Below are 14,315 nucleotides of genomic sequence, written 5' to 3' on the forward strand. Positions count from 1 at the left end.
GATGGCGAGAAAAGAGTCCCCAAAACCCTGAATCATGAAAATTACTAGTAGTCAGTTCCTGGTCCCAAAGTGTTGATGATGGGTTAAAATGTGCTCAACTTTTTTTAAACGTCATGTTCTAAGACTTAGGAGGCTGTCAAAAGAGCATTGAGATGCAGAAGGATTCTATTTTCTAGTCATTATGCACAGTAAATCTACTTGTCCGAGCGAAAATGTTGGAAAATGATGTTTACGTTCCGGGTGGTGAGAGAAACCAAGTCTGTTTGTACCACGGAGGATTTATTTTGAACAAATTATGGAAATGCTTGACGAAAGTCAGGAAAACTTTTTATGAGCTTCAGCCCAAATGCCAATTAAATGTCAAAACACGTCTGCATCTGATATATTTTAATAATATTTTCTATTTGTGAATGTGCACACCTTGACGTGGCTGGCTCCTTCTTCCTTCTTTCTCTCTGTTTCCTCTCAACAGCAGGACAAGTTGTTTTCCAAATCTTAGAGACAGCGAATAGTGTTGACCTTTCAAAATGTGATATAGCTTCATGAGCAATCACAGTACATGGATATTGTCAGTTAAATGCACAATAACGCATAGTGGAAATTGAAAAGGTATGACAGTGGTGTGTTGCCAGAGCCTCCAGAGTTGTCTTTAGTTTATGAGTCAGTTGACTCATGGTTGAACAAAGCAGCTTTCCCCCGTAAATGTTAATATACATTAAAGTACTGTAATTAACTTTATTTCTATAGAGAAAATTGTATCAGTAAATGCAGCAAGTTCAGGCACACCTCATTTGGAACACTATGAAAACAAAATTATTTTAGTACTTTAACTTGGATATTTCCTTATCCATATTATGGGTTATGCAGTATCAAAATTGTACCTCGGAGTGGATCAGACACTCAGTTAACCAACTCGGCAATGCAGTACACTGGGATCAGGATTGAATCACAAGTTCCCAAGCTAATTCTGTCTGTAAGCGCTGCATCTTCTGCTCTGATTTATAAACACTACACAAGCTAGCATTTTTCTCTATTAATACTTTTAGGTTTCAGAAGGAGCAGTCCCAAAACCAAATCAGTGGCTTAGTCATGGGTTTCATGACGGTATTTAGAAAGGAAAGGTAAAAATGGGAATTTCAGGCTGTCAGCATTTGACTTTGCAACAAAAAATTGTTATTGGGCTATTAAATAACTGTAATCTGTCTGGTGAAGTAAAGACTAAAATCATCTCAGAATTAGAGCTTGTGCTTTTTATTGGTTTTTTACTTTTTCATAGCTGGAAGGGCACAATATCTTCTCCAATCTGAGCTCCAGCGAATATGAGCAAGTACTTGAGATCATCCGGAAAGCCATCATCGCCACAGACCTAGCCCTGTATTTTGGAAATAGAAAACAGCTGGAAGAGCTGCACCAGTCAGGAGTATTAAACCTTAAGAACCAAGCACACAGGTAAAGCAGCAAACTACTATTATTTCGCTATGGCATTAGTCCTAGAAACAAAAACATTGTTTTTGCAAAAGATAACCAAGAATTCTAGTTAAAAAGAAAGATAATTCTTCTGTGTACACAGTAATTTTCTTACATATGAGATTTCTAAGACCAGCTGCGTGTAAAATTCCAAGCGTGTAACAGTAGTTTCCATAGTTTTGTATTTGCATGTTCCAGTCTTTGGATGTCATCTGCACCGTTCAGTGACAAATCATCTACAGAGGGAAGTTAGTGCACAGGCAGTTAGGTGGTGGGGAAAAAAGTGTAGTGCAATAATTGCTTAGTTTTAATTTTATGTCAATATTTTTATTATTTTTTTATTATATTTTATTATGTCAACATGGTTCTTCTGAAGGAATTCTGGTCAGAACTCAACCTTTGGGAATTAAGATCGCTTTAAGTTTTAAAAATATACGACATATGCATTTATTCATAGTCATAAATACATACCTCTTGTTGTCCAGATAAGCAAAGTGTACTGCACCCTGGATGAAAGATGTCTCTCCTAACAGGCTTCATTAAAGTGCTCACACAGCCCTTCAGAGCTTCTTTACTGGGAAGTTGGTCTTGATGACAAGGGAAAAATTAGGTAAAATGGGAAAATACTGAGTCATCATTCTGATTTCTTTTCAAAAGTAACTTTGGTACTTGGGTCTTCTTTCTGAGGAGTTTTACAAGTTTTTCCCAGTAGTTTTGAATAAATTATTACAAGACTCTAGAAACGGCTGTTTCAAAAAGCTTATTTCACAGTATGGAACTGAAGCTTACCAGACTTGAATAAACCTCAGCATCTTAAAAAGACAAAGATATAGGAGCATCTGATAATATCCGAATTGAATTTACCTGAAATCTTGAATTTAGGGTTAATAAAATTTAAATGGGATATTCAATAGTACAAAACTATTTAGGGTGTGATTGAATATTCTGTTTATATTTTTTTATCTTACCTGCTCTCAGAGCATTTTCAGCGCAAAGCCACACTGCCCAAAGGTAGGGCATCTCTCTTTAAAGAACAGAAAGAAATGCAGCAACAGGGTGTGCCACCTTTCTTTTTATAGGCTTGGACTGTATTTTCAGAAAATTGAGGAGGGGTATGCGAGTGTCTTAGCAGGCAGACATTCTTGTGCAGTTTTCTACGATTGTGATTGTGCGGAGGATAGGCAATGAACTCTGTCTGCAAACGATGCAGGGAATACTACGGGGAATATAAGACACAATTTGTGTGATGCCTTACCCATGAATCATCAAGAAGTGAGGAAAAAACAAGCAAGGTGGGAGAAGGTTTGTGGTATTTTTACTTTGCTGATGATTGAACTGAGGAAGGGCAAATAAAAACTTTGCAGTGTGACCATTAATTCTTTACCGAACTTACGATTTAATGGTGTTTTATTTTAGAGACAGAGTGATAGGTCTGATGATGACAGCTTGTGATTTATGTTCCGTAACAAAGTTGTGGCCGGTGACCAGACTGACAGCCAACGACATATATGCAGAGTTCTGGGCTGAGGTATGTATGTCTGTTGTTTGCTCACTTATTTATAAATGGAAGTATCTAGGAAGAAAAAAGCAACCGTAAGTATTTTTCAATAGATATCCTAATGTGCTTGTTTTAGAGTGTTCGTTGGCGCATGCATGTGTTTTGTTGTTTAGTCTGAAGTTATTTAAGGAGCTAAGTTAGTCTCCTATTTTTCAGGCAGTGTTTCTTCTCTGTTAACGGTGAATTTAGAAAGTATGTCTTTATCATAAAGTGACCAAGCAACAGAATACAGAAGAAAATCTGTAGGGTTGTTTGAGTCTCTAACCGTAGTTTTGTGAAGGATCTGTTTGTATTCTAGAAATCCAAAATATGAAACCAGCTTCCAGGTCAGCTGCCTTGAAACACGCTTATAAAGCTGTAGTATGAGTCCAAGAAATGCTAAAGCAAATATGACAAACTTTAAAATTGTTCCGGTCTGACCATTTGAATCTTCCTGGTGAGTCAGGTCAACAGCTGGGTCTCAGAGAGCTGATTTTTTAATATACTGAAAGTTACTCGACAGATAAGATCTCTTGAGAATTGCAATAGGGCATTGGGCTGTGCTAATATTCGTGTTCATAAAGATGAAATCTCTCATACATCTTATGCTGAGGAGTAAGTGTTGTAATTGTTTAATTTTTAAACTGAAAGTGACTACTTTAGGGTTATACAGAATAAATTTTGAGAGTGTTGCATAGAGTTGAATGAGGCAGTTTTAGAAGATACGCTGTATTTTCAGAACTCCTGTAGCACATGTGTATCATAAAGTGTTCTTCTCGGTTACGTGCCCAGTGAAAGTCTGCAGAATCCATTGGGCTTACTTCTGTTTTACACGGGTGTAAAATGGAAATGGAGCCCACAGAGTTGATGTAGCATGCATACAATGTGGAGATTGTTGTCCTGCCTGTTGCATGTTCATTATGAAATTCAAGATGTGCATGGCTTGTGGGTGGTTTTTGTATTTCCGTGTTCCTGTTCTCTTAGTTACGAACTGCTCAGGCTACAATAAAATATTTGAAAAATGCAGACTGTATAAGCTCAAAGATGTAATTCCGTACTCACTTTCTAAAATGTCAGCACTGGAAAGGGAGCCTTCTTCTGAGTGATACAGTGGAGGTATAATGTTGATGTGCCTTGCAGTACTTGAATGAAAGGGGAAAAAAAAAATATTATTTCCTGGGAGCACATAAAACCAAAAATCGCTTACAGTTCCTAAATAACAATGTACTGAATTTCCATGCTTGGAATTGTTACACGCATCCTTTTTTATCAGCTGAGGAAGGAGGCCTTTCCTTTTTTTTCTTTCAACAGTAAAATATCTAACAGAGACTAGATTTGATGACTGTAGCCTCTCTAACTTCGTGGAGAAAGAAATACGTGATATGAGAGAATAGTACAGACACCAATTCAAAAATAGCTTCCTGATGACATCTCTTCTTGTTTAATTGAGCAGGATCATAGTTAATAGGTGATGTTGAGGCCACATACGCAAGAGGGAGTTGACTTCCAGAATCCCCTGTCTTTTCTGCATTCAAGCTAGTTGCAAGGCAGTCAAATGGAAGGATGTTCTGCTCAGACAAGAATTGATTTATTATATTACAAGCTTCTCTTTTAGTAAAGGTACCAAAATCCTTCCTTGGGAGGGAACGTTGGCACTTGAAGTGTGTCTTGATAAAATCTTATGAGAGAGGTGTAATAAATTGGCTTCTGGAGATGCCTTCACTAACTGTAGTGGAAACATAGAACACGGATTTGGGGAATGTCTCCCAAGCTTTCAGATAGTTACACCTCTGTAAGGTGAATCTCACATTAAAGGACACAGATAAGCAAATATTGTTTGAGCAGTTATCCTGCATAAACTTTCTCCTTGACTAAGGTGTACTGGGTCTGGTTGGGGTGGACTTTCCCTGCAGCAGCCCTCATAGCGCTTGCACTGGCTCTATCGGATATGGGGGAAGCTTCTGGCATCTTCTCTCTGAAGTCACCCCTGTAGCCCACCAGCTACCGAAACCTCACCACACAAAGCCAGTACATAAGGTTGACAGTTTGAAGACCTCATTGACTTTAGAACCTCAGATACGAGCAACGGCCAAAAGCAACCATTGCTGCAGCTTTGTAACCTCAAGATAAAACCGAGGGTGTTTTAAGAAGTAATTGTGTTCAGGCTCAGTGTCATGCTAGAAATGGCTCAGTTTTAGCTGCTCTGCTGGTAATGGGTGAAATATAAGGAGACAGGTTTTTTCTTGTACATTACATATATCTGGTCTTTGGATATGCTGCATCTTTCCCAGTATTCCTCTTACTAATGAGGAGGGATAACGTAGTTAAAGAGCTGTTTGACAGGCAGCTTCTTCAGAGCAGCATGGTCAAAAGATTGGATTGTTGACAAAGAGTGCACTTTGTATCTCTGTATCATCTATTTTACTCAGCTTTTCCTTGGATGGGTGAGTTGCGTTCTACTGGTCATTTTGTTATAGTGCTATAAACTGGTAATGTTTGGAAAGATGAGACTGTGAACAGAACAGAATAGAATGAACTGCTTTCTTTGGTTTTATTCTTCCAGTTGCTTTTTATTATGGAGACACCCTTGGAAACAAGGAAAATGTGTCTGCTTAAAAATTTAATTTTCAGGATCTGCTATTTACATTATTGTTTGGGTGAATGTACAAAATGAACCCCTCCTTAGGCAGTTATCTGAGATTGCCTTAGACTGGTACCACGCATTATTTTAAATTCTGGATTTTTAGATCGACATACAATAGAAGATGGAAATTAATTCAGATCTAAGTAGTCTTGGTTTTTGTTTTCCTAATCTCTCTCTCTCTGCTTTTCTCCAGGGTGATGAAATGAAGAAAACGGGTATTCAACCTAATTCTATGATGGACAGAGACAAAAAAGATGAAGTCCCTCAGGGTCAAGTATGAACTCTCTCAGTAAAATTATATGTTTTTATAGCGTTAATACAACATGTATGGAAAAATATTTTATGCATTAGCATATATTGGTGTTAGGGTATTTGAGCTGCTGAATTCTACGTTTTGGATGCAAAACAGGGTTAATTTTTTTAAGAAGCTGCGGAGAAATTGCTTTCAGATGTGTACTTAAATGACTGCTCTTTGCTGTTGTCACCTGTTGCATTCTTTGTGCTTGTAACTCCAGCTAAAACCACAATCAACTACAATTCTGAGAAACATCAGTAACTCTCTTTCCACTTAGTAAGTGGTTGCTTCAGCCCTTAGGTAAAAGGTTTCATTATTTTATCCTGAATGCAAAAAGAACTTTGTCACCTGTTCCTGGTTAAAATATTCAGGTTCAAACTTGTGGTATTTGTGATTTTAGACCAATGCTTCTTCATTTTTTTTTTTTTTGATAACTACAACCACTGTTTTTTGACATTCCTAAAAAAAAAAAATAAAAATAAATTGTGAAGAGTTTCAAACAAAATAAATTTAAATTGTCCATTAATATAAATGTAGATGTATAAGATTTTTTTAATGTCAGTGGCGTCTGATGTTTTAATTGTCAGTAGTTAGCACTCACAAGCATTTCATTAACTCCGAAATTAACAATAGTATTTAAAATAAATTAGAAATTACAAAGTATCACAAAATGGCTGCACATTAATTACTTGGTAAGGAAAACTATGGGAATTTTTATATTCTGACACTTTAACTCCATATGCTCTATCATATTTCAGCACAAAAACTATTTCCCTTATTATGGTAGGGAATTGGGAGTTAATTTACTGAATTTGTGTATTTGATATAAACCTGAAAATAGAAGAAACATATTTATGCATTTGGTTTATTTTTTACACACACTATTAGTTATCTCTGAACATCTTGAAAAGTACCCAGTATTATAGTATGTAGTCATCTTGGCATTTGTGAAAGAATTCCTAATGGAGTAAAAGCACTGAAATAAGCTTTTTTTTTTTTTTTTCTCTCTCTTTAAAACACAGTAGGTATTGTTTCCAGGTACAGTCTTTGTCAGGTTCTTTTTTACATTGTGCTCTGTTTCATACTTCTTAATAGTAAAACGGTAAAATATTAAGCAGAATAGAACGTTAAAAGCCAGCTTCAGGACTATAGTTGTAGCTGCTTTGTCTTACTGCAACATTACAGCAGGATGTGAGATTTAAGTCATACATAATTCTGTGAAAGTAAGCATTCCTATATTTATGTAGAGACTGAAAAAATTAGTATAAAGCATTAGCATCCATTTCCTTGGGCTCTAACAAAAAAACATTAATGAGTATTTTAATGTGGATTTTGATTAAAGCATTAATACCTTATTTAAATAACAATGATGTTTAGGAAATGAGGATTTGTATAAACGTGTAATCTCTGAAGAAAACCTACTTCTGCCTGGAGTACTCATCTTTGATGAGAATAGCTTGTACTTAGCTCTGGCTTGAGTGGCTGGCTCCATTGGTGTCTGTTGTGCTTTGCACCCTTCACAGCATAACTCATGTGAGGTCTCTGGGTTTGGTGGCTTCCTACGGTGGAGCCTGCACTGAGGATTTGTTCCTGACTCAGTGAGGATCCCCTCACCCTCTTTTCTGACCCTCCTTTTGGAACGTGTGAAGAAAATACAAATTCCAAAACTATGCAATGACCTGAAAGCCCTTTCAATAAGTAAGTCAAGCCAACCTGAGTAATGAAGGGAGAGAGAAGGAACAATTCACATGCTTCAGCCATTCAGAGTTTGTCCCAGAAATACAGTTTTCAAGTTGAAAAATAAAAAGTTTACTCTTGCACAGCAAAGATTAAAATGTTAAGGGTGACTTATTACTTGAGTCAGAACATGAAAGATCCAGCTTTTAAAGCTGGCACTATGTTTAGAGTGCACAGCTGGAGAGACAGGGTCAATTTATTTCAGAAACAAAATGTATTTTCTGGTTCCTCTTGCCTGTGTGTCTTTAGGATGTACGTACACTGCCTTTCCTGCAGTGACTTCAGTAGTTTGCTTGGACCTGAGTGAACTCTAGGCTTTCTGGCTAGCCACAGCAACATAAAAATCAATACAGAATCATTTATTCAGATCATCTAAACCTTTTACAGAAGAGATTTGTGTGAGTTTGCTCTGGTCAGAAATGGAAACTCTCGCAAAGGAATGTTTTTCATTAGCTTGAATTATCTTGGCTTTATTCAAATCCTAAATCCTGAGCCTTTTGTGGCTTTTCCTCCCTGACTGATGTGCATTTTACCTTAAAAGCTTTCAGGACCTTGAAGGGCACATTTTATTTGAAATACTGGGGTTCCAAAGAAAAGGTTGTTTGGTATCTATTGCAGATGGACTTAGTTTGGTTGAAATCTTTTATGTTTTCCAATAGCAGCACACTTCCTATTGAGCAAGAAGGTCTACAGTGTGACTGTACCTAAGGTCCCGTTTTAATTTTTGATAGCTATAGAGTAAGCTGATATTTTCCAGTGAAATAAAATAGTCAAATAAAAACAAACAAGAAAAAAAAAAAAGAAAAAAAAAACCATAGGAAGAAAACAATGCACTACGCAAAATGGCAAACTTTTTGTTGATGAGCAGGCATCGCAGCTGTGTGCAGCCTTGTCTTCTCACCGGCTGCGGGTTCTTTCTATTAGCTTACATTATGATTACTTCAACTCAGACCATTGGCTTCTCAGGTCAGAAAATGTATGTTGTTTTTTTTAAAAGTACAGAACGGACTTGGTTACCTAGCAGTATGGGAGAAATCTCTGTATTGATAGAGGTAAGGACAAGAGCTGCCCTTCGATTTCTGAATAAGGGCCAATGTTTGGACCAGAACAGTTTGGAAACTGTTAAGAGTTAACAGAGAATTGAGAGACTTCTTAACAGATGCTTTGGTCCCAGGACAATACATGGTACTTCACTAAAAGGCATTTAAAACTCTGCCCCAAGAAAGGGATCATAGCGCACAGCTGTAACTACCATGAGAGTCTGGGGTAAATGAGCGATGTTATAATGGATCTGAATTTAACCTGTCATCCTTGCTAATATATAAGTAGCATTTTCTAAAAATTCCCTTGTGTCATGACAATTCAGCTGTGACACAGTAGCTGTCATAGGCCCCCGAGCCTGTATGAATCAGGTATCATTAAAAAGGTGCTCGTTTGATGTTCTCTAGATAGATCTATATGATAATGGTAAAAATATATCCCTGACCGCTCCCATGAAAAGAAATTGCAAACCAATTATTGATCACAGTGCACATCTTTTAGAAACTTCCCAAAGGTGCAAAGCCCCTAGAATCTCAAATAAATTGAGCTATGGAATACATGCTCTGGAGGACATCAGAACAATCATATTTTGGCAATGCTGCATAACTTCCCTTTTAAAAAAAAAATTCATCACAAGAATAATGTTTGCAGAAGTGGCTCTGCCATCTTCACGCATTTCCTGCCACTACTGACACCGAAAAGCCAGACGGATCCTCAGTGAATCAATTGAATAATAAAAGGTCCTGTAGAAATTCCTATCTGAAGCAGCCGTATTGTCATGAGAGGCATGTAAGCAACTTCTAGTTGCCAGAGACTTCACTATTAGTGCTTCATTTTAACGTATTCAGATATTAAGAGGAGAGGCAGAAGTATGAACATAAGTAAAAATTAAGTAGTCCACAGCTTGGAGCTAGTTGCGTGTTAACTTTCAGTGTTGTAGTTTGTCAACATTTAACTATTTTTTTTTCCATTATTGTTTTCCATAGATTGGGTTCTACAATGCTGTAGCCATCCCATGTTACACCACTCTTGCACAGATCTTTCCTCCAACTGGGCCACTACTCCGAGCATGCAGGTGAGTAAATGTGCAAGGTTTTTTGCATAGTGTGTAGCTTGATTAAAGAAAAAGCAAACGTGCTTTGCAAGTTTGTCTGGAAATAACAGACTTTTAATTTTAGAATTTGCATGCAGATAAACAGGGATACACATATCAACTTAATCTGTGCAGAAACCCAGAGGCAACTGGCTGGGAATATCCGATGCCAATCTACAGACAAAGCTGATTAAAATGTCTTTGACGCCAAAAGCATTTAGAAAGAAACAGGTTCAGTGCTTATGTATCCCTGTCTAGGCTGGTTCAGTGCCATTTCCCCCTGTCCTTTTTACTTCAACATGGTTCTCACAACTAAGATTGGCTAGAATTCTGTGTCATTTAAAAAATGTGGTTTTGGAATGTGGTTTTGTTTCATGTCAGAATATTTTTATGAAAAAGCATGAAAAGAAAGATCACCAGACTATTCAGTAAATGGGAGCATAAAGGTAGTACCCCTGGGATGTGGAAGAGGCAAATGTAACTTTGTCCTATCAAGCAGTTGGGATGTAGCTTAAGATCTTCTGGAGGAGAGGCACGGGTCCTTAACTAATTGGCTGCTTCGACCCTGGAATGATGGTGGATCTCTTTGTAGGTAGTTCTGTCCAACTATTATATCCTGGACCTTAGCAATCTTTCCTGTCAAAAATTCTGTTGAAACCAGTATGCTTCATGGAAATGTTCCAGTTTCAGGTTAATCAGTATTCTCTAAAGAAAAAATGGTTGGTTCATAAAATGCCAAAAATCTTTAGTCACATCCAGGGAAAAGAGACCTGTTTTTCTATGCTCTTAACAGCACCTCTCTCATAATCTTTATTTTTTTTTTTCTCTTGTGGTCCTTACTTCTAGCTTGCACTGAATCTTTATCGTGTATGGCAAATCTACCCCTACTCTGTCACTTTCCTGATCTCGTGACCTGAATGACCCGTGTGGAGTAACAGTGGGGTGCCCTCTATATGCAGAACACTGTAAAATTTAACGTAGTGGTTAGCAGAATAATTTCATTCACACCCAACCACTATTTCTTATAGCTATGAGAAGAATATGTAGGTCTGTACCAGTGGGACGGAGAATTATCTTGTGAAAGTGCATAGCTAGGAGCCATTGTGAATAGTCTGGTGCCTCTAAGGTCACACTGCTGGGCATGGCTGTGCAACCCTTAGATGGACGTGGAGGGAACATTAAGTAGGATTAGAGACTATACCTCTGTAGTTATTACATGAATGGGGCTACAGCTGGAATCCTGTTTAGCTTCTGTGCTTTAAGAAGAGTAGATAAAAATACTGGCAAATAAGAGAAGATTAGGAAAGAGATTAAAAAATGTTTTGAGATCCTAAGAGTGAGAGACTAAAAAATCTGACATAATGTATTTAGTTTATCCAAGGGAATGACTTTATCAAAACCTGTAACTGTCTCCATAGTATGTTTTCTGATTAGACAAAGCTCATTAATTTGGCAGGTAAAGACTACTTGAACCCCAAAGGTTCAAACAAGGAATATGGTGAATGTATTTTTTAGCATTTGGAATAATGTCAGGTATACTTTTTAAAAAAGGTAGAAGGAGTACAGGTCTGAGGCATGGTTCCTGTAGTGGAATTGCAAAGGGCTGTCCTTTCCAGGCAGTCAGGCTAGGTGATCCTTGTAGTAGTGTCTTTGGTCCTTAGAAGCTATGAAATTAACAATATCTGGTAAATAACAGGCAGTAATTTGTTATGCTAAATTGAGTAATGTGGAAGTATTCATAAGTGCATATTTTAGTGGTTCCATAAGTTACAATATAGCATTAAACTCTTGTCTAGTTTCAAAATGCCATGGGGTGTGTTACTATCAAAGTCCAGATCCTGTTTAGGAATTCGGAGTTACACTACAGAGTAGGAATGTGTACTCCGTGAGCTACGTTGACCTCATGTATACGTGTTGATAGTTTTATTATAGATAATTGAATAATGTGTACTCTGACAAATAAAGAAGAGTTGTGTGAAATCAGAGAACATGAAGTAAACTACAGAACAACTTGTAATCCTTTCAGTCTTTACAAGGTCTTGAGTCGTCCAACTGCTTTACTGAGAGGTAGTCTGAGATCTTGGAAGTTTTCTAACTTCTTTCTCTATGTACTCCTTGCTTGAAGGTGTGTTTCTTCAGCTGTATTGATGGCTGAAAGCTGAATGGTTGGTTATTCAATCCATGTAACTGGAACACAGATTGTGCTTTGTCTAACCATGTTTGCAGTTTTATACTGCTTACATGGACTAAACAGCATCAAGTATAATACCCACCACTAGAAATACAGCAATACTTATCATGAGTGTTTACAGGTACTTGTTTCTACTCAAGCTAACAAATATTGTCAAATGGCTTTATATATGTGAAAATTTGTATTTCTTTGTATTGCTTATTTGTCAACATCTGGTTATACTTTTTCTCCTCAAAAGAAGTATCTATATGCTTTTAACATGAAAATGTCTTGCAGAGTCTGTATTATTAATAAAGTAACCTCAGCACTGGAGGTCAGGAGAGTTCTGTTAATAGCACAATAACTGTGAGGTCTTAAAAATGGGTTTGTATTTACTGTAGAACCATTTGCATAAGCCTGCCAGTCCCTTTGGTAAGAAGTTAGCATTTTTATTCCACTTCATTGGAACTGAGGCTTAGAGAGGCTAGGTTGAGTGCTTAAGACTGCACAGCATCTTTTTCAGGAGCCGGGTTCTGGGAAGACCCATATCTTTTGATTTCTAGCCATGTGGATATCCAAATGAGGCTTATTTGCAAAAGTGGCATGTACCACCTGATGGTCCATCTTTCAGTACCCCCAGCTGAGGCGATTTCAAGTTGAATTGTAGAGTATCAAGTACCAACATACATATGTGTTCTAGTTGAAATGTTCTCCATGATTCTGAAGATCAAGCATGCACATCTCTTGAAGAGTGGGTTTCTCTGCAAAAGCAATCAGACCCCTGGCAGAGATTATATGAACTTTTCCTGTTCGAGAAATCATGTTTGTTGTTTGGAATTCCAATTATAGTTATAATGCTGATTACTTCTGAAAGCTACATTAGCAGAGTCTCCAGCCTGGGCACGGTTCTGTACAGACACAGCTCCCACCTCGCCCTTGTGCATTCCTTAATTTAGATTGCACTGATACAGAACTGGGGCACAGATGTGTGGATGGGGTTTAAGTTCTCTGTAAGACTAAAGAGTTTCCTGAAAATCCACACCCTGGCACAAAGTCTGCTGAGGAGCAGTTTGACAGTTTTAGCTTAGCCTTGAGCTTACCCTCTGCTGTCTGTTTGAGGGGGTTGAGGAGGAAGTGTTGAGAGTTCAGACTTGGAGATGCAGAGTAGGAAATCAAGAACATAGATTTAACTTCATCTCCCCAATTACTAAAATGTATGTTACTGCAGGGTTTAGGTTACTCCAGAGTGTTTCAATTAGTTGATTTTGCACTACACTTTTTTTTTTTCCCTTTATTTTTGACTGGGAACTGTTCAGTGTGATGAGAGGAATACAGCCTCATTCCTCCTCGATATTGCCTCAGCTGCTGACTGAACCGATTTTGATACCGCCCCTTCACCAGCAGTGCTTGTTCTTGGAACACAGTGTTTAAGCTGCTGCGTCCTTGAGTTGTTTGGAACACAGACACCAGCTGCAAATAATAGCAGAAGAAGCGACCAAGGCGGTGTGTCAGCATCAAGGTTTTTATTTTGAGAGCCTCTGGGCATTTATTGCAGACATTTAGGAGCCAGGGCTTCATTGGGAGCACAAAGGCAAATTAATCACATTATCTACATCTTTAAAAAAAATAATGAAATAAAAAAGTATCAGTGATTTCCCTGAGGTAAGGTAGCAGCTAAGAATCTAGAAGGTTTTGTTGTCCAGTAATTTATTCTACATTTTTAAATACTCTCGTGTCATTCTGTGTAGATCAAGACTACCAGCCACCTGTGTTACAGTGTTCGGAATAAATCCTATCTGTGTTTGTAGCCCACATACTCAGTAGGCCTACCAAGTGGCAAATCTATGATAGTATATTTATTTTGAGGATGAGGTGATTTATTTTTTTCCTTTATTTTAGACCAAATAATTTGAAACAAATTTCCAGTGTGCTTTCAGGTCTCTCAATTTTTGCTGAAATTGATATAATTTAAAAATATTTTTGGGTGCAATTCTCCTCATTACATTCCCAATTTCAGGAAAGGGACCTAGAAATAGTGACAGTTCGGTTTTTCTGATCCTTAGTTGCCTGACTGTATTAGCTGGGATTCAGTGCCACATTACCACTGGCCTCATGAGTCCCAGTTGGCCAGGAGCAGGCAGGTTTCCATCTGCCCGCAGAAAATAGAGTAGGTGTTCCCCTAGAGGGCACCAGCTTTCTTCCATAGACTCCATCAGATCCTGCCTTCCCCATCCCTAGAAAGCACATCGTTTTCTCTTCTTACCTGTTCTCTGTGCTTTCAACTCATAATTTGCTGTGTTAGCAACTGTTTCAGCAAAGCTGTGGCGTGAA

The 14,315-nt window shown here is 37.8% G+C and overlaps 1 protein-coding gene across 1 annotated transcript in view; it reads left to right on the forward strand.

Annotated features, from left to right (window-relative positions):
- Positions 1-14,315, forward strand: part of PDE10A (phosphodiesterase 10A) — a gene marked incomplete at its 5' end in the record, with an annotated part of 29,580 nt that overhangs the window by 13,501 nt on the left and 1,764 nt on the right. The window contains 4 exons of the mRNA XM_010077390.1: positions 1,277-1,449; positions 2,884-2,995; positions 5,842-5,922; positions 9,708-9,796. Of these exons, the coding sequence (XP_010075692.1) occupies positions 1,277-1,449; positions 2,884-2,995; positions 5,842-5,922; positions 9,708-9,796 (455 nt within the window). The remainder of the gene's footprint in view (positions 1-1,276; positions 1,450-2,883; positions 2,996-5,841; positions 5,923-9,707; positions 9,797-14,315) is intronic.

The sequence above is a fragment of the Pterocles gutturalis genome, unplaced genomic scaffold (genome assembly GCF_000699245.1).
Source record: "Pterocles gutturalis isolate BGI_N339 unplaced genomic scaffold, ASM69924v1 scaffold41278, whole genome shotgun sequence".
NCBI lineage: Eukaryota > Metazoa > Chordata > Aves > Pterocliformes > Pteroclidae > Pterocles > Pterocles gutturalis.